This window comes from Sycon ciliatum, chromosome 1, assembly GCF_964019385.1.
Source record: "Sycon ciliatum chromosome 1, ocSycCili1.1, whole genome shotgun sequence".
In the NCBI taxonomy this organism is placed as follows: domain Eukaryota; kingdom Metazoa; phylum Porifera; class Calcarea; order Leucosolenida; family Sycettidae; genus Sycon; species Sycon ciliatum.
Genome location: NC_088643.1, coordinates 5,667,065 through 5,687,064, shown reverse-complemented (window position 1 = coordinate 5,687,064; position 20,000 = coordinate 5,667,065). Strand labels below are relative to the sequence as shown.

The 20,000-nt window shown below is 47.0% G+C and overlaps 2 protein-coding genes across 4 annotated transcripts in view; one reads left to right on the top strand and one right to left on the bottom strand.

Annotated features, from left to right (window-relative positions):
- The window catches only part of LOC135811268 (heat shock factor protein-like), a 16,735-nt gene extending 3,521 nt beyond the window's left edge, over positions 1-13,214 (top strand). For 2 of the 3 annotated variants that reach the window (XM_065324482.1, XM_065324499.1), the window contains exons 4-12: positions 93-229; positions 1,775-1,976; positions 5,292-5,358; positions 6,567-6,643; positions 8,537-8,778; positions 9,203-9,299; positions 10,237-10,269; positions 11,063-11,078; positions 11,928-13,214. In XM_065324482.1, the coding sequence (XP_065180554.1) occupies positions 93-229; positions 1,775-1,976; positions 5,292-5,358; positions 6,567-6,643; positions 8,537-8,778; positions 9,203-9,299; positions 10,237-10,269; positions 11,063-11,078; positions 11,928-12,037 (981 nt within the window). In that variant the 3' untranslated portion in view covers positions 12,038-13,214. The remainder of the gene's footprint in view (positions 1-92; positions 230-1,774; positions 1,977-5,291; positions 5,359-6,566; positions 6,644-8,536; positions 8,779-9,202; positions 9,300-10,236; positions 10,270-11,062; positions 11,079-11,927) is intronic. The other variant, XM_065324490.1, reaches the window with a different exon arrangement.
- Positions 13,215-14,688: 1,474 nt separating this feature from the next.
- LOC135811258 (lysosomal amino acid transporter 1 homolog) overlaps positions 14,689-20,000 on the bottom strand; it is a 9,272-nt gene continuing 3,960 nt past the window's right edge. The window contains exons 4-8 of the mRNA XM_065324470.1: positions 19,496-19,725; positions 18,456-18,548; positions 17,147-17,289; positions 16,179-16,206; positions 14,689-15,374 (exon numbers count right to left, since the gene is read on the bottom strand). Coding sequence (XP_065180542.1) covers positions 15,252-15,374; positions 16,179-16,206; positions 17,147-17,289; positions 18,456-18,548; positions 19,496-19,725 — 617 coding nt within the window. The 3' untranslated portion in view covers positions 14,689-15,251. The remainder of the gene's footprint in view (positions 15,375-16,178; positions 16,207-17,146; positions 17,290-18,455; positions 18,549-19,495; positions 19,726-20,000) is intronic.

Sequence of the window (20,000 nt, the reverse complement as noted above, 5' to 3'; positions counted from 1 at the left end):
TATGATGACCTTTTGATGACGTGTTCTTAGCCTCTCCTTGGCTGCGTGGAAAACTGTTGTTCTGTGGGCTGGTTTGGTTTTCTTCTGCGCAGGTGAATGCACGCAATGCACAAGTTGTCCAGCCAGGAGTTCAAATGTCACGAGACGAGCTTGGCACCATGATGAAGTCGCTGCATGAGCTAAAGAGCCGTCAGGATCAGGTCGTGTCTGCGTTGTCGAGTCTAACTCGGTGAGCATAATGCAACAAAAAGGTCCCTATATATCTCTACGCTACATGTATTGATATGATATCATCATGAGTCACACTGCTGCATTGCTATGATATCATGAGTCACACTGCTGCACTGTGATGACGTCATCATGAGTCACAGCAGCTCGCAGATCTACGAGTCCGTGGTCAGAGAGCCTACACATACTGTATTATGTAGGGCTCCCTGTCCGTGGTCGACTCGGATGCCTGGGTTCGAGTCTCGTTTCGCTCTGCAATCGGAGCTCGTGCTGTACGAATCAAGGGCAGTTGATTCGTTATGGCATACGAGTTCTTTCTTTTGATTTATTTCATCGACCAGCGCAGCGCGCGTGCGGCGTGGAGATTTTATTCAAAAAGCCGAGCATGATTTGAGAAGAGGAAAGCTTCAACTAACTTGAAGTTCAAATCCTTGCTGTTGCTTTCTTTTGCTGGTGGATGATTTCGATGCTCGTGTCCATCTTCTGGCATACGGCGAGAATATCATTGATGAGGACGAAATAGTCTTGCTTTAGTAGTTTACTTTGGACTGGATGAATTGATCATGGTGCAGAAGATCGTGTTGAGCGGCATGATTTGTGACGTTTCTTTGGCTTGGGTTAGACAAGCTCAGCCGCGACGATTGCGCCAAACTGTTTCGATTTCCTCTACGACACGCTGTGGTACCTGGACAGGATCCGCACTCCTGTTGGTATGCATTTTAGCGCACGGTTGCAGTGCAAAAAAAGTGCAAGCGCATATCGACTATGGACATCAGTGACGTGCATTATGCATATTGAGATTGCGTTTGGTTGGGCATCAGTGCAAAAAACGTGCAAGCGCATATCGACTATGGACATCAGTGTAGAATGACAACCATTCTGGAATGGGAATCGGCAAGAATCACCTGACCAAACTAACGCACCGGAATCAATTAGGAATCACTTGACATAGCAATTCCATGATGTCGTTGTGGAACGGCGGCTGTCTTTTCTTTTACCCGACTCTAGTTTCCTTGAGAGAGTCATGGTACTTCTGAGTGCATGACTTGAGGCACTTGAACCTGTTGCTACATTGTTTGGCTCGTGGCAGCCATTATCATTTTTGATTCCGGAATGAGAATGCTCATTCCAGCATGTGAGGTGGAATGATCATTCTCCAAAAAGAATCATTCTCAGCGATTCCCATTCTGGAATCATGTGGAATGTGACCAACCTAACGCACTTTTTTGACCAACCAAACGGGCGAGAATGATTCCGAGTGATTCCAAGTGATTCCCATTTGGGAATGTGACCAACCAAACGTAACCATGTATCTCACTCGTTTCGTTCTCGTTTACGAGTTGCTAAAACTCCCTACTATCAACCTTATGCAGCAAGAAGTGTTTTGACTGGATTGTCTCTGTGACTGGATTGTCTCTTTCGACTTTGTCAAAGCTGAGTTGCCATTCTTCTCGTGCTTTCCTTGTGCATGCGTGCACACGTGTGCGTGCGTGCATGTGTGTGTGTGGGGGGGGGGGGGGGGTGCACGTGTGTGTTTCATGTACAGCGACAAGGACGGCCTGTGGACTGAAGTTCTCACGCTCCGTCAGCAGGTGACCAAGCAGGACGCGGTGATCAAGAAGCTCCTCGGCTTCATCGGCCAGTGCGTCACGCAGGGCTCCCTGCCCATGAAGCGTCCGCACTTGGCCATCACGCAAGTCGGCGAGCTCGACGGCTCACCCTACAAGATGGGCAGCCTGACTACTCCGGTCAGTATTTAGTTATTTTTGCTTTACATGTGCCCACCAAGCATTGTTCCTTTTGCCGACTAGTTTGGTAGGACCAAGAAGAAACTGTGCCAGGTGCACCGTTTATGTGTCGTGCCAAGAATAGATTACCCCCCCCCCAGAGTGTGAAACGCCTGATCCAGCTCTGCATTGGGTCTTGGTCAAACGTAATCGGATCTTTGCGTCATAATACGGTACAGATCTGATTCCGGGCACGCCCGTCCCGGTCGCGAACGGGACACGAGATTGATACACATAATATCACGACCCTCTAGCACCCGTACAGTTTGTACATTCCAGCGCGACTTTTCTTCACCAAAAATACCCCGGAGCTCTCGACTCGAAAGCGAAGGTGCCCTGCCTCGCGCTGGTGTGGAGCGTACGCATGACAGCAGAAGATCCGACTATGCTCGACCAAGACCCTATGCAGGGCTTGATCAGGCGTTGCTCACTCTGGGGGGTTATGTACTCTTGGCCATGATCAGGCGTTGCTCACTCTGGGCGGTTATGTACTCTTGGCCATGATCAGGCGTTGCTCACTCTGGGGGGTTATGCACTCCTGGCCATGATCAGGCGTTGCTCACTCTGGGTGGTTATGTACTCTTGGCCATGATCAGGCGTTGCTCACTTTGGGGGGTTATGTACTCTTGGCCATGATCAGGCGTTGCTCACTCTGGGGGGTTATGTACTCTTGGCCATGATCAGGCGTTGCTCACTTTGGGGGGTTATGTACTCTTGGCCATGATCAGGTGTTGCTCACTCTGGGGGGTTATGTACTCTTGGCCATGATCAGGTGTTGCTCACTCTGGGGGGTTATGTACTCTTGGCCATGATCAGGCGTTGCTCACTCTGGGTGGTTATGTACTCTTGGCCATGATCAGGCGTTGCTCACTCTGGGGGGTTATGTACTCTTGGCCATGCTCAGGCGTTGCTCACTGGGGGGGGGGGGGGGGTTATGTACTCTTGGCCATGATCAGGCGTTGCTCACTCTGGGGGGTTATGTACTCTTGGCCATGCTCAGGCGTTGCTCACTCGGGGGGGGTTATGTACTCTTGGCCATACCAAGAGTACTAGTACATGATCCCCAAGAGTGTTTGACTGCCTGCACAACCTCTATAGACTATACAGTGCTGGGATGGCAGATTTTCACATCACGTGACATGGTTCAAAAGGTTACGCTGGCAAACAGTGCAACGTGACCACAAGAGAGTTGGACCCAAAGCAGGGTTGCGTACAGCAGGGAGCACTGAAAACGGGTTTTTTTTATCCGTGGCGTACAGCCCTGTATCTATCGTGCACTGGGTGCAAATAACGTGTACGGATTCGTCACGTGATGTGAAGTTCTACCGTCGCAGACCCCATGGCTGAAGTTTCACTTTCTTGTGGGGGTTATATATCTGTTTTACCCCGAGTTTATTCACGCTACGGTCTGTTTTCTCTCTCTTATTTGGCTGCAGACAGATGGAATAGTGCTCCATCTGATATCCGCACTGCTGCATCGCCATCTCTATTTCGCCATGCATTACTTTCATTCTTAGGGTACCCCGTAAGAAGACCTTGAGTCTGTGGGAACTGCCCTATTATTAAAATATGAATAAACTAGTCAAAATAATATATTTGAAACTCGGATGTTGAACCATAAATAAATATAGAAAGGAAAAGGACATATGGGTACGAGTTAAGAGTAACTCTCCATCACTGTAACATGACACTATATACAGTCAGAAAGTGCAATAACTAACGTTAGGCACAAAACTGACAGAGTATACTGAGACATTTGACGTCCTGACACCTAGCTTCAACACATCTCCGTAGCGCTAACCGACAACCTTCCAACTTGGAAGGTTCAAGGTTATGGAAAGACCAAAGAGGGGAAGGCAAGCGCAACGAAAACGAGCAAAAGCTAAAGTCCCAACGGAACAAAGAATGTCGATTGTTACTGGACGATGACGAGACCAGTACGATATTGGACAAAGCGGTCTAACTGCAATTCGAAGCAGCAAAGCAGCACACCACCCAACTTGGGTGGGTCATAAATGTCAAAGATAAGTAAAGAAAGGGGAAGCTTTGCGAGAACGAATTGTACAGGCCGAAAGCCAAACTCCTACAGTACTCCTCATGCATGACATTGTGATGGACTAGTTGACTACAAAACAAGTTTTTTCACATGACGTACGTTTCGCCGTCTGGTGCGTGACGGCTCATCAGGTGTGCAATTTGAAACTCGGATGTTGAGCCATAAATAAATGTAGAAAGGAAAAGGACATATGGTTCATCACAATGTCATGCATGAGGAGTACTGTAGGAGTTTGGCTTTCGGCTTGTACAATTCGTTTTCGCAAAGCTTCCCCTTTCTTTACTTATCTTTGATATTTATGACCCACCCAAGTTGGGTGGTGTGCTGCTTTGCTGCTTCGAATTGTAGTTAGACCGCTTGGTCAAATATCGTACTGGTCTCGTCATCGTCCAGTAACAATCGACATTCTTTGTTCCGTTGGGACTTTAGCTTTTGCTCGTTTTCGTTGCGCTTGCCTTCCCCTCTTTGGTCTTTCTATAACCTTGAACCTTCCAAGTTGGAAGGCTGCCGGTTAGCACTACGGAGATGTGTTGAAGCTAGGTGTCAGGACGTCGAATGTCTCAGTATACTCTGTCAGTTTTGTGCCTAGTTATTGCACTTTCTGACTGTATATAGTGTCATGTTACAGTGATGGAGAGTTACTCTTAACTCGTACCCATATGTCCTTTTCCTTTCTACAAAATAATAATTAATAATTATATATGTACTCTTGGGGATACCAAGAGTACATAAGCTTATCTACTGTTGGTCACACGTGTAATCGGTGGACTTATCTAGATGGGAAGGTTTTTGGTCCAGAGGAGCTTAGATCTAGATCTATTCTGAACATCGTCTACCGCTAGGTTTCCTCAATCCTAACTCTCTAACACAGACTCTTTGCTGCAGATGGCGTCACTTGAAATGTTTACCAAATTTTCGAGCTTGGCCCATCTTCAGGGTGAAACAGTAGACTAAACGCAAGCAACGCGCATTGAGTAAATATGCTGTGAGGTGCTGTAGGAAGGTGATGAGAAGATCATCCACCATCGGGTCGAGGATCATATGATGCTATACTTCAAGATGTACTATTAGTTTATATCCAGTCAGCCATTCTCATTCAGGAGAAGAATATCTCTTGATTTTAATCATTTAGTCCTCTCTTACTCTCTTTCTCTCCAGGAGAGTAGTAACACTCGCTAAAACTCTTATTGTGTTTGTCTTTTCTGCCTTGTTTGTTGCAGCAGGAAATGCAGCAATTGATGCAGCAAGCGGACCCTCAGTTCTCCGCTGACCAGTATGTGGGTGCCTGTAAGTTCGTATGCTGTACCTTGTACTGATACTCGGGGTTTTTTTCCCAGTGTTTATGCTGAAAACCGGATAGTTTAATTTTTAGAAATTTCCGAACCAGCTCGGTTTTGCGATGACAAATTTTAGCACCCAGTGAAAAAAAAACAATAAAGTGGATGCTGGTCCGGGGTATACAAGTTCTCATTTGGCAACGGTAAAGTTTAGCGAAAACACTAATTTTGCTAAAATCACTAAAATTAGATCGTCTGACCATCAGTCCTCCCACAGGCCTTCCCCATTGTACTGCATTAGCTATGACAGCAAAGAGATTATCTTGCAAATGAACCACATCGTTCATGTAACTTTTTTCCTTGCTTCGCACCCAACAGAAGCCTGGCGAGGCATGCGTATGCGCTTACGCCCGTACACACATACACACACACACACACACACACACACACACACACACACACACACACTTGTACTTGTACTTGTACTTGTTGCTCACTGCCAAAACTGGTCACGTGGGTCTCCCCGGGAGAGGGGAGAGAGACTCAAAAGGAATCTTGGAAAGATGACTCAATTGGCCATTGAACCACCCAACGACCGACACCCCCTGAAATCCCCAAACTAGGGTGGACTTGAAATGATCCCACTTATGGGCTCACCACACCTCAGTAAGTGGGTGAGGACAAGGTGCAGAAAAGGACTGACGGCATCAGGGTATCCGTCCCGGGATCCAACTGCAGGTACCCCTGCCCCCAGTGAAGGTAATACTTGGTACTAGTGTCGGTGGCTAAATCAGAGTGGATCTGATATAAGCTTCACTAGCACCATTGATTACACAAGAGTTAATCTAGCCAGAAGCAGTCCATGGTTAACAGGTATGTATACTTCAAACAGAAAGTATATGAACCCTGAAACCAACAAAGGTGGTAGGTACAACAATACACCTTCAAGCAGCCGAGCCCGTTGGCAACAGGCCCAACACTATCTGGCACAAGTGCACCCACCAACCGAACTAGCTGGCACACACACACACACACACACACAGCTAATGACACATTTGACTTGGCATGGAGAGTTTACGTTCTATGGATGCACTTTGAAACTGGACTGTACAGGAGCCATCATGTGGCCTTTTCCTAGCATATACCATACCGAAAGTATGCATGCTACTGTTGATCCAGCTTTGTTTTCCTGTGTACATGGTGGCATTGTGCGCGCAGCTTCAGTCGCCCAGCCATCCTCGATGACCTCTACCAGCCTTGGTGAAGACATACTCGTCAGGCCTTCCAATGTCGTGGTAAGCCTACCTACCCCCCCCCCCCCCCATGGTGTGCACGTACAGAGACAGAGACCCCCCTGGTGTGCACGTACAGAGACGTACACTGGTGACGGGCTGACAACATGTTACAGGGCGGAGGACGCACTGTGTTGAAAACAGTGCTCCTGACTACAACCATTATCGGTTCGCAGAGCCCCGGTCTTGACGACCAGTTGAACCGTACGGGGTCTGGCCGCGGTTCGGACCCTCATTTTACTACTAGTGCGTACTCCGCCGTGTAACATGCTGTCAACCAATCACCATAACTGCTTTCTATCAAACAAGGCGTACATATGGAGACGTACACTGTAGCAGCAGCTGGCGAGTAGTGCTCAATACGCTGAGCATTCAAACATGGAAGACGACCGCTTGGAAGCAGTTACAACTCTTTCGATTCTCATGCTCATATAACAGTCACCGGGCAGCGTGTGGCTTGCATGTACATATCCTTATTTTAGACCTTAACTTAAGGCGAGACCAAAATATAATCGAGATTCCCGGGCAGGACCCATGTGAAATTGGTGCGGGCGGGCGAATTTTATTTTTTATTTTTTTCCCATGTATGTACATGACTATGTGTGCATGCCATGTTGAACTTTTTTTACAGCATTTTCCGGTAATTTTTATTCAATTTTCTTTACAGACAACAGGTACGCGGTTTACCCGTTCAAATTTTCTATATTTCGGCCAACGATGGCCCTGATCTGTACATCAGGGAGTCCTACAAGCTCGGGTTTGTTTGACTCCACGTCACAGATCTACTCACACGATCAGTACTGTACATAATTAATTTAATTTATTCCCGTAGCTATGCAGAAGACGTTACTTCAGTAACGGCTGGCGCTAGCCAGGGTCCACACAGCTTTAATTTGGTGTTTATTTGTTTGTTTGTGTCACGCCTGGCGCTATCCCGTATCTGTCCCGTACCGTACCATGCCATCAAAGACAGCTGGCCACAACATTCAAATAGGGCTTTCAAAAGCAAGATCATAACGTAAAGCAACTTGGAAGAATGAGTATGAATGCGAAGTGTATCGGGGAATGCATGTAGGGCGATAGTGCGGGTTCGAATCCCAGGTGATGCCTTTAAAAAAAATAGGAGAATTGATAAATTTATAACATCCTCATGCTTTTTTTTGCCTAGGTCATCAAGGCGGTAGACGGTGTCGTATTACCCTCGCCCATACCTGTCCCGTACCGTACCGTACCATCAAAGATGGCTGGCCACAATACTCAAATAAGGCTTTGAAATGCAAGATCATAACGTGAAGCAACTTGGAAGAATTAGTATGTATGCGAAGTGTATCGGGGGATGCTTGCAGGGCGATCGTGCGGGTTTGAATCCCAGGTTATGTCTGAAAAAAACATCCCTATGCTTTTTTTTGTCTATTTCATCAAGGCAAGAAAGCATAGCGTAGGGCCCTGAGCTTCCAAGCTCTCTCGTTTATTTAATATGTACATGTATGAAAAAATGGCTTTGGCTCGATTTTGGTGCGGGGGGGGGGGGGAATCTCTTTTTTGGTCTCGCCTAACTATGTGACTTCGTAGCTTGTTTTAGACTTCCACTTTCATTCAATGCCGTGTCAGTGTGTGAATGACTGTGCGTCTCTGCTTGAAGTGAATAGGGATTACCAGTACTTTGAAGTGCCATCTTCTGACATTTAGTATTTTCCGGAGTACATGCCGCTCGGTCAAATTAACGGTAATAGATCGAGTAGATGTCTGTGTTTCGTGACAAAAAATCTGGGTGCGGCTTTTTACTCGGGAAAGTACGCTAGTCATACTGTACATTTTTTAAAGACTGTACCTTGACATTGTGTGCGTGTGTGTGTGTGTGTGCGTGTGTGTGTGCGTGCGTGTGTGTGCTCACAGCTTGAGGACGACGACCAGGACGACTTGGACTTTCTGCACGCGGTTTCGGACATCTTGCCCGGCATTGCCTCGACAACACAATCCAACAGTGTGCCACAGACCCACGCCGCTGTTGGCAATCACTCCTACAGTACACTGGCCACGACATCATCGTCCTCCTCTGATGTCACTTCAACAACAGACTCGGCCTTGCTGGACGCTCTAGGTATTACTGCGCCAAAGGACCTGAACCCGAAGTGCATGTGAGTAGTTCGTGTTGAAAAAAGTACCGTAGATACACTCCCACCTCTTTAATCCAGCACTTTATAAACCAGCACCCTCTATAAGCCAGCATAATTTTCAGCAACCAAAATGTCCTTTTTATGCCCATTGCAGCAGTAAATCAGAGTTTTTAATCCAGCCGAATTCCATGGCACAGATGGGACCACAGTACACTCATACGTCGGTCATCCAGACACCGACGTTACGGGCACTTCGGTCTACCGGGTTTCAATTGAAATTTTCCTATTCTTTTGTCAGTTTTGTGGAAGTAGTGATGCCATGTGCCATAATAATAATAATAAGGAGGTTTCGCTCTACGTGTGTGTGCGTCTCTCTCTCTCTCTCTCTCTCTCTCTCTCTCTCTCTCTCTCTCTCTCTCTCTTTCTCACTCTCTCTCTCTCTCAGTCACTCCTGTGGAGAGCATGTAGAGAATGTACAGTTGGGTCTTGGAGGCGTGCAGAAGTACTTGTCCGGCGCTCTTGACTCCAACACGGTGGATCAGGTATGCGCATGCGTGGCATTGACTATTTTACTTTGATGGTGGTGATGTGAGCTGGGGGTCAGTTTAGTGCCCCTCAGAGTGAGGGGGGGGGGGGGCAGTTTAGTGCCCCTTAGTTTGAGCTGGGGGGGGGGGGCAGTTTAGTGCCCCTTAGTTTGAGCTGGGGGGGGGGGGGGCAGTTTAGTGCCCCTCACAATGAGGTACATTACATGATGTACATCCACTGGGTACAGTACCCACAATCAGATTGAGGTACGTCCACTGGCAACATTCAGTGGCTACTTCTTCTGGTTCTGCTCTGCATGTTGGAGTCCCTTGTGGGCAGTGCTGCTCGCATCCACTTTATATTAGTCATTTAATTTAGTACATTAGGTGTGCTAAACTCAGGCTTGCAACATCTTAGGATTCGGTGTATTGCTGTACCCTACTTCTGTGTGTAACGGTGGCGCTCTTCGGTATGTGTATTAGTAATTACACAACCATATCCTTCATTGCCCTGCTGATGGGCCAGGCCCGAAAAGTTGGTGTTTAAATGTAAATTTGAATATGAATCGCAGTGAAGAGACCGTTTTTGGAGTGTGGAGTTGAGAAGTGAAGTTTCCTATAATTAAATCCTTCTTTGCTGTTTATTTTTTTGTAATCACTCTTCAATCAGACACCTTCAGGACTTGGCTGTGTCATTGCTGTATGGGAATTGTATTGCTGTCTCTGTCCACTGGACACAGATTAGCCTGATGATTTTAGACACCGGTCTTTCGCCGTGTGTATATAACCGTAAACTGACTTGTGAATATCAAATCTGTATTTTGACCAATATGTCCATGTTTGTGTGTGTGTGTGTGTGTGTGTGTGTGTGTGTGTGTGTGCGTGCACGCGTATGTGCGTGCGTGTTTGTCCATGCGCGTGTTTTGATCCAACTTCTGCTTGGTATCCCGTGCAGCTTTTCGATCCCACTGACCTGTTAATGGAGCAGGTAAGCATGCTGTGTGTCTCAAGTGATATCTCATGCAACCGGACACGTGTTGTGCTGGCATTGCTGTAAACTGCCTAATAACATTTATTCGCGGTGTAATATATAGGAAAGAAAAGAACCAAGGAGCTACAAGTTACGCTATAATATCCACCAACACCACCAGTCACTTGACAAGCAGCTCATGCAATACCATTGCACAAATTTGACCGACGGTCACCTGATTGTGAAGTGACTGGTGGTGTTAGTGGACATAATAGCGTAACTTTTTGTTCCTTGGTCCTTTTCTTTGCTATAGATTAATCCTTGGCTCTCCATCCGAGACTTATTATATGTTCGCTATTTTTTTGCGAGAAGAGCCTAACGCGAATATTACCGTATTTTTCCGGTTGTAAGTCGACCTTTTACGACTAAAAATAGAAGGAGAAAGGGTGGGGGTCGACTTACAACCGGGATTCGACTTATAACCGGGAACTATCAGTATCTTGCAAAAAAATGACCTGCACTGCATGCACGAGAGCACCATGTGTATACATTTTTGCCAGTTTATTGGCCTTTTTTTAAAAGGATTGGGAAGTTATACTCTCCAATAAGGAATGTTTTAAATATAATGAAAGAAAGAAAAAAACGGTTGGATAATGTTGTGTGCCCTGAGTTAAACCTTTCTTAGTACACCCTGAGCCAGGGGGGGGGGGGGGGATTTTTTTGAACTTTGAAGTAGAAAAGTTTGATTTCAAACAAAAATTAATATTGTTGCTCTGCTATTTTCTGCTTGTGTTGTTTTCTTGCATCCCAGGCTGATTTCTCTGTCGGTAAGCGTTTATGACTAGCTCACCCTGTCCTGTTGTATTGAATTCACATGCATACTTCAATTCTGTAGGCACCTGGTGTTGTGTATGGCGAGTCCGTACGAAAAGGGATTGTTTTGGCGCATATGTATACGACCTCTCAGAGTGTTCGAATTCAGATTCAAGACGATGAATCACACACGGTGCAGCCTCAACTCTCAACACACAGAGTTTTCAGTGTGTTTATTAAACTATATTTCTAGATCACATGCAGTCAGTGACTGTGTCAATGCATCGGATGTGGCAGAACTGTACTTACGACGTGGGTAACGCTGCATGGCTTGTACGAATACAGTGGAGATCGGATATAACAACAGCGCATATAACGACAGATTGAGTTTAGCGACACAATTCTGTTGCCCAAGTCGTTTAGTAAGTCCTTTGCGAAGATCGGGTTTAGTGCCGGATTGAATATAGTGACATTTTGTTCTCTCCCGAAGGAGTGTCGTTATATGAACTTATATCCAATCTCCACTGTATGACAAATTTTAGGGCCTTGAAGCTGAATCTGAACACTCTGAGAGGTCGTGTACAATGACCATGTCTTGTGCACCAGCACACATCGTTTGGACTATTGAATGTCTTGTATCAAATTGCGGTAGATGTTAGCTGTGTATTGCGTACTGTGTACTGATGACAGCCACACCATAACTTCGCTCAGTGGTTAGAGCATCGCTGGCTTCAAGCAAAGGTCCCCAGCTCGAGTCCTGGTGGCGACAGTCTATTTTTTCGTCAGCGGACGTTTCCCTTTTCCATTCCCACAACTATTAATGAATATGCGTTTTGTTTATTTCTGTGTTTCTTGTTGTGAAGATCCATTCACGGGTGTACCGGTGTCTTCTCCGCCCAACCAGGCTCACGCGATATCCACAGCACCAGCGGCTGCTAGCACGGTTACAACTAGTCACTCTCAGCAGACCTGAGGCAGCTACGCATCGCCGCTTAGCCTCCCATCACCTGCCGGCCGCCGTGGGCATTTGGACTGGCGTTGCCGCTCGCCGCGCAACACGTGTGCGAAATTACAGACGCGTTGCTTCCGGGTGAAGCGATCCTCCCTTGACAACAAACTAGCGTTGTTACACTTTGCTGTTGGCATAGCGCCCATCTTGTTTACTGCCTTTGCTCTGTCAGGCTTGTGTAGCACCTTGGGCTAGTGCATGGCTACCCTTTTAGCGATATTACACAACGTATTCCCCTGAACGAGTGCTCTGATAGGATCACAGCATCAGCTGCCGTTGTTCTCCTTCGCTGTGCAACGAGGTGTGGTGCGCATGGAGAGCGCGCGTGAAATTCCCTTAGCTTGACCGGTCGTCCCGTCAACCGTCCGTTTGTCATTGAATATGTCCGTCTAGCCTAGCACGTGGGTCTGCCATTGACCCAGACTTGTCTCTGAATCTGCTTGCATGCTGATTCCTGTCTGTTGATTAGTACTGTTCAGCTTCGTCAACCAATTGAGAGCATGACACTATACCGAAGCGCATATCACCATAGCATCATTGTCTGATATCATTTCGTTTTTGACAATGTCCTCGTTCAGCAATGTTTCCGTTTGTCATTCTCCCGTGCAGTGCCGTTCCTGGCGCTCGGTATTCTGCTGACACTTACTACTAACAGCCCTCCTCCAGTGTGAGGTGCCCTGCGCCCCGTGTGATAGCTCCACGCCGCGCGGCTTACGTTCTTACACTTTTTGATCATGATAGCATGTTTTCGTAACCCAGCGCGGTCTTTGATCATGATAGCATGTTTTCGTAACCCAGCGCGGTCAGTTTATGGTTTGTATCTCATCCCTGCGCCCGTATAACAGTCCGGTGCAACTGTATCTGACAATTTATTTTTGCAAGCCAGTGCTGTGTGTGTGTGTGTGTGTGTGTGTGTGTGTGTGTGTGTGTGTTTTGCTTTCTTCGGTTTTTTTTCTCCCCGTTGATTTGGATGATGTCATGTTACATGACTGTGATGACTCGCTAGCGTTGTCACTTCTTTTTTGTTTTGCCACTTACACTGCAAGTCATTGGTTCATCCCTAGCTGTATTCTGCAAGTCTCCTCTTGTTGTTGCAACATGATAACTGTTGCGTTGCGTGGTAGTCACATTGAAATACTCACCTGCAGTGTTTTTGTGTATCATAATAATTATGGTGTGACCCAGGGAGCCCTACACATACCTACACAGATTGATGAGTACCTCTACTTCGATGTACATACACATTATTAGAGCCGTCAGATGCGTAAACCGACCGTATGTATGTATGTATGCATGTATGTATAGGTACTCAATCAATCTGTATGACTGTATGGGCTCTCTGGTGTGACCTCGCTAGTGCGAAGGTATCACCGTATGGCAGCCAGTGTGCCTGTTGGGCAACGGATTACTACAATTAGTGTACATGCAGTGCACGATGTGGTCTGGGCAGAATGGCAATAATACTGGGAATTGTTGCAAGTACAGGAGCCGATGTATGCCACTCTGTATGTGATTCTGGAAAGCCTCATTCACTGACTGTGCATGACATTGCATGGCATGCTGTCATAGTCATCATGGTCCGGAACTGTACAATGTCATGCACATCATTGCAGCATAATCTTAAAATTATGCTGGAGCTTCTTGAATAACATGCCTACACAGATTATCCGATTATCCGCATTAATCTTACCGCAGGGTTCTAGCCAAAGGGGGCGCAGCGCCCCCTACTCCGTTTGCGCCCCCCCCCCCCTGTGAAAAAGTGCCCCCCCCCCCCTACTCATTTTCCGATTTTTGTGCAATTCAACGAAAATACAGTCGATAGTCACTACTAGAGGGTTCATAAAGGCACATTTGTGAGGGGTGAAGTCGGGGTTCACCCCGTATGTTACATTTTGCATGGCAAGACAATTTTGGACAATGGAAAAAAATGGGTCATGGGTAACTTTTTCCCATGCCCGCCCGCCTACTATATTGACCTGGCTAGAACTCTGTACCGGCATCTCCGTTTCAATACATGTACAAAGTTAGTGTACTCCTATTTCAAGCAAGTGTCCTTACATGACCAAGACACTAACGTTAGCTCATAACAACAACTAATCAAAAGACCACACAAGATTACATTATGTCAACAAGACATGGAGTGTGCAGCATGCAGTGTGATGCAGGGAGTCCTACACATAATTATACCGTAAAGTACCGTTGATCCCCCTTCCAATTGCCGCCCCCTGTCGAGTTTCTGCCTGTGAAGCGACTTCGGCGTACACAACGAAATGTGATGTTGAACCGACGCATGCATTGCTGTACACAATACGTGCCAGTGCAGGATGTGAATGTGCACAATCCAGCGCACCGAGCCTTATCTTCCACATTGCTGTACATCGTACTGCACTTGACAGCCTCGTTCTAATTCCCGCCCCTGCCGAAAACCCAACTTTTTTTAAACACATTCAGGGAACACAGTGCAGCCCTGCATGTGCTATGTTAGCTACCTAAATTCACTTTTTTTCTTTTTTTCTCTTTTTACTAAGGCCACAGCTTCCAACACTACCCCGCTTTCAGGCCACAGTCCCGTCGCCTCAATGTGTTCACTCGAGTACTGAAGCAGCAACCACTAGTAAGTCGTACTTGATCAAAAGTAGCTTCATGTTCGGGGAAATGCGGGGTTCATTAGACATTGCTATCGTGGAACATATGTCAGTACAAGATGCAAAGCTCATCTCAATGTTCACCTTGAAAACGGACTATACGGGTAGACTTTGCTGTAAGAATGGTATTTCAACGTAATAAATTAAAAAAACTAGCGTTGCCGAGATTGGGCGACACGGAACTAGAGCTTCTTCAAGCCCAAATGGGAAAGAGAATGGATAAGAAACCCCAGAAATGTCAAATTCCTCGGCGAGAGAATGAGAGAATTGGACATTCTGCGGCGATGAGCGGGCAAGTGCAGGAATTTCCCCCACATCTCCACAATGCTGCACTCGAGCAGTGCGCTGCCGAGATGGGCGGCACGGAACTAGAGCTTCTTCAAGCCCAAATGGGAAAGAGAATGGACAAGAAACCTCAGAAATGTCCAATTCTCTCACCAAGGAATTGGACATTCTGCGGCGATGAGCAGGCAAGTGCAGGAATTCCCTCCACATCTCCACAATGCTGCAGTCGAGCAGCTCAGTGGATGTCCTCACACTTCCACAATGCTGTAATCGACTGGCTGAGCGTAGTCTGAATTCAGCGGCGTCCTCTGCTCTTGGTCCGTCTCGCTGCAAATGCTATCCTTGGAGTAGAGAAAGAACTGGAACAGAATCTGTTGCGGATGGAGGAGTCAAGGGCATTACAAGGCAATGAGTCAACTTCGAAGCACAGGCTACCACAACCCCATGATAGTGTCTTGTACATACCCAGCCACCAAGTCCACCCTGTATACTGGTGAAACCAAGTAACAAACATGCAGCTCTCCCTGTTTCTTATCAGCCTAGCCAGCAGGTGCATGTACAGCCGCAGCCAAAGATATCCGACACGTGAGCCGAAAGCAGCGCCCAAGGCTCCTGCGGTGAGAATGAGATTACGAACCATGCTAGAAGAACCTACAGCGTCATGTCCCCCCCCCCCCCCCCCCCTTCCACACACACCCTCTTGAGCCCAGGCGTGCGCTTCTGCAGCCAAAGGCCCTTCTAAAGAACCCGTCGCACCCCACCATCTATCTGAAGCTACTGAAAGGCATTATCAAGAGTACATGAAAACCAGAGTGTGCAGCTTGGGGCCTTCTCTGCTATGGGTGTCTGTCACGGCGGAATTCCGTGATTACATCATATTTGGTGCAGATCTGAGGCGGAAAATGGCGTAGTGCGTACAACTGAGCTGCAGTTGTGCAGAAAGAGACCTACTTGAATCCTGCTTGTACGCACTACATCACTAAAATGATGTAATCACAGAATTTCGCCGTGACCCATCCGAGCTGCACACTCTGGTTTTCATGTACTCTTGGCATTATGCATCTACGCGGTTCAGAACGGCCTATGGCATAAACTCGAGGAAAGAGCACAGCATCAGCATTTTAATACTGAAAAAATCAACTTGTTCTTCTAGTATTAGCGCAAGAGGAGGATACAGTAAACTGGTATAACAAGGATCCGAGACTGCAGGAGAGAAAGAGCACAAGAGAAAACAAACGATTGATTGAGTATTACAACTCTTCTTGTCACAATTCATTCATAGGTAACTTGCCTTCACTCAAAAAAGCACTGTAGTTCACACATAGTCAAGAAAATATTTCAACGTTTCGGTCTACATGCCCATCGTCAGGAATGAACTGGCCATGGGGGAAAAGAGCGATATTCAAAGGTAACAAAAGGAACGGTGCAAAGAGACAATGCACGTAAATATTTCTGTCGCATTGAAGTGAATGAATTCCAGCAAGTTGAAGAGTGTTCCACCTAGGAGCAACCAACTTCATCTACTCATACCGCCAGCTCCCACTTCTAAGTTAATGCAGAACATTGTCTAAATAGCTCCTCCCTTTCCACTAGGATCGGTTTCCAAGCCTGTGCGATGGGAACCACATAATTATAATGACCATCCCCCGACACAGGGAGGCAAAACACCCATATACTACTGTCTTGGACATTGAAATCCGTAGAGAAGTCAAAGCGGCCATGGGGCACTGGCCTTGCAGCCGCGACTCGCGAGCACTGCTGGCCCATTCTTACAGTGCGTACATCAACTACAGTCTGCAGTGCATGTGAGCGCTAAAAGCAGTAAGGGTGCTGGCCGCAGTCATCCCATCAGATTTCAACCAGTCCACGACAGAAGGTACTGTAAAACCGGAAAGTCTAACAAGTCACAAAGTCTAACGTTTTAGCGACCAGTTTTTTCGTTATTCGAAGAAACGTTATCACGAACCCGGTTTGAGATGTGTAAAGATGCGCATACAGACCATGGGTGGCCAGGTAGCCATCGTTAAACTTTCTGCACGCTATCATGCCAAAATTACAAAAACGTTAAACATTTTGGTCGTTAAACTTTCCGGTTATTCTAGGTATTCAGCACAACGCAATCGCAAAATTGGTCACAACTTACCTGCCAACTAACCAAGGGAGCTTGTTCAAGAGGAACATGTGCTCCATACTGAAGAGGAAGATACCGAGTGCGTAGGTGATGTTGCCCAGCGCTGCCAGGATGAACATGTAGAGAGAGAGGCCCTCACAAGATTTGCGCTTAAACTGCAAAAAAACATCACAGCAAGATGAATCAGATGGACACACGAGTTAAGGGTGCGTTCTTAAATTCTCTAGCTTCTAGGAGAAGAAGAAAAGAGAAGTCGAAGAAACTGGGATTCTTCAAGAACGGGTCTCGAAGAATTCGGAGATATTTTGCAATGTCAAGCAAAATGAAGCGCCAAAGAGTGCCACGAAAATAGTATGCGCTGTGCGTATGCGAAAAGGGAAATGCGTACACTCATGATCAACACTCATGATCAACACGTGGCTTTTAGCCTAGTTCGCATGCGCTGATCCCAAACCGCGGGAATCTCCAAGTTTCAACCACCTCTGAAGCTTGGAGAGCTTTGGAGAGCCTCCTAAAATTCGGAGAGGATATAAGAACAGCTCTCGAACTTTTCGGAGAGTCTCCAACTTTTCCGAGAGGATTTAAGAACGCACCCTAAGTTACGATTGAAGTTTTGCAGTTGAATGCGTCGGATTCGATGCATTCAAGTATGGGGCGGTTTTTATGGATTAGCAGGGGGATCGGAAAGGTGAAAGTGTGTTACTGTACAATCGTTGGCTGTGAAATTGCTCCAACCAATTTTTCACCGGTTAGCAAGGGAGCTGGATGAAAAAAGACCAGAGAAGCGAGGTCGGACAGTAGGAAAGACAGGAGAGAGAGGGGGGGGGGGGGGGGGGGGATGGGGACAGAAGTTGGATCAAATTTAATTTATTCTGTTTGTTCATACCAAAGTGAAGACGTGGTACCGATAAAAATACAAAAAAAGCGTGTAACACAACAGCATTGAGAAGTCACCTCCTGATCCTACACCAAAATGAAGAGTGAAGAGGGAGATAGAGAGAGAGAGAGATATTGTAAAGCGTGAAATTTTCGCGGCGTTTTTAGTTAGCGTTTTCAGAATCCGGACAGGTTTGCGAGGTTTTAATTTTGCGATTGCAGAATTTGCTACTGTGGCATACTTGCTAAACCTTTCATGGATCTCCTTTTCGCGCTGTCTAAATTTCGCGATTTCCACGCGGTCGCGAATTTCGCAGAAAATAGACCATCGCAATAATTTCACAGTTTACAGTAGAGAGAAAGAGAGAGAAAGAGAGAGAGAGAGAGAGAAAGAAAGAGAGAGCATACTTTCTTTGTCACGGTGCTATGCTAGTCGATTGCTTACATTCTTGTACGCTTGAGGAAAGCCGGCCACCACGTAGAAGAACGCTGAGATGGAGCCTAGCACGTAGCCGTAGAGAGCATCTTTCTGGACACTCTGCAGGAGAGCAGGGCGCACACACAAGGCCAGCAAGAGCAGGACCAATCACACAGGTGCAAGAGCTCATGGGCGATGTGCAAGCACGCTTGTACTGTAAAGTACCGCCAGAGCGCCCCACCACCTCGTCCTTTCGTGGTCGTATTGTGGAGGTGGTGTCCTGTCTGTAGGTCTTACGACACGGACCTTGTACACACATTGCACGTTGTGCAGTCAATCCGTACTCAATTTTATCTTGGAGCGGACATGAGCTCCACATAAAAATCTGCCAAGTGCGACCTTAGTACACTAAGGTTCTCACACCGTACACACTTCGATGCACTTTGCCATACGATTTTCCTTTCCCTGGCCGTATAATCAAGGTGGGGCGCTCTCGCGAGACGGGGCTCTCCCGCGGTACTTTACGGTGCTGGCAGATGCCAAAGTAATTTACAGAAGATCCATGTACAGTGTTGCTCAATGGAATCCAGTCACGTCACTCAAGTACACGCCGGGCGTTGCGCATCCCTAGACCTGCGAACACTGGGCTACGGAATGATGTAAGACACAAACTTGAGTGACGCGACTGGATTACATTGAGCAACACTGTACATGAACTGGAAGCACCATGTACCAGCAGTATAGTAGAAGGGTTCAAAGCAAAGGATGCATGATTAAAGGTTCCACTGCAGCAAAACCTTCACCATGGTACAGCGGTACACGGCACCAGTATTCGACATGGATCAAATGATAACTGAAGGTGAGCTGCTGGGACAAAGTGCAGAACGTGCAGCATGAGCATGTGACGCTCAAGCACACAAACACCCAGTCAGAGTTTGGTGCTCACTGCGTAGTGCTTACCCACCTGACACCGCACCCTACCTCCAAGGACTGCAAGCCATAGCAAGCACCGGCAAAACATACCGTGAAAAACGAGAGGAAGCAGGTCACCAATTACCCACGCTCACCGGTAAAAATACATCAAAGGATGAGCTCTTCGACGGCGCGTCGACTGCTAATAGTCGCCTGCCGCCGTGAAGCGATTCCGTCGCGTAGGCCTGGCCAACGCCACCGACCACGCCGCTCCGACTGTCGCCGCCCGATGTGAACAGAGTGACGGGAATGACGATTGCCAGGATGCATAGGACGGGCAGTGAGTTGGGGCGCCGCGGTGGGTCTGTGTCACCCTCCAGTAGCACTGAACACATTGAACAAAAGATCCATAAGAAATCATCGGTATGGAGACAACAAGAACGTCAATAGGTGGTGAGTCTTGTCAGCCTGGTGTTAAATTGTGCATGCCTGACCATTTAAAATCTGGTTTAGTAGTAAAGTCTAGCGCACAACCTGCGCCCCGCGGTTTTCCATGTTTTTCTATTCAATACGGAGACACAAATTTGAATAAAGTCATGAGCAGTCAATGTTGGTGTGTTACTAAAAATGGCAAAGGTCACGGGAGAAATTTATCACGTC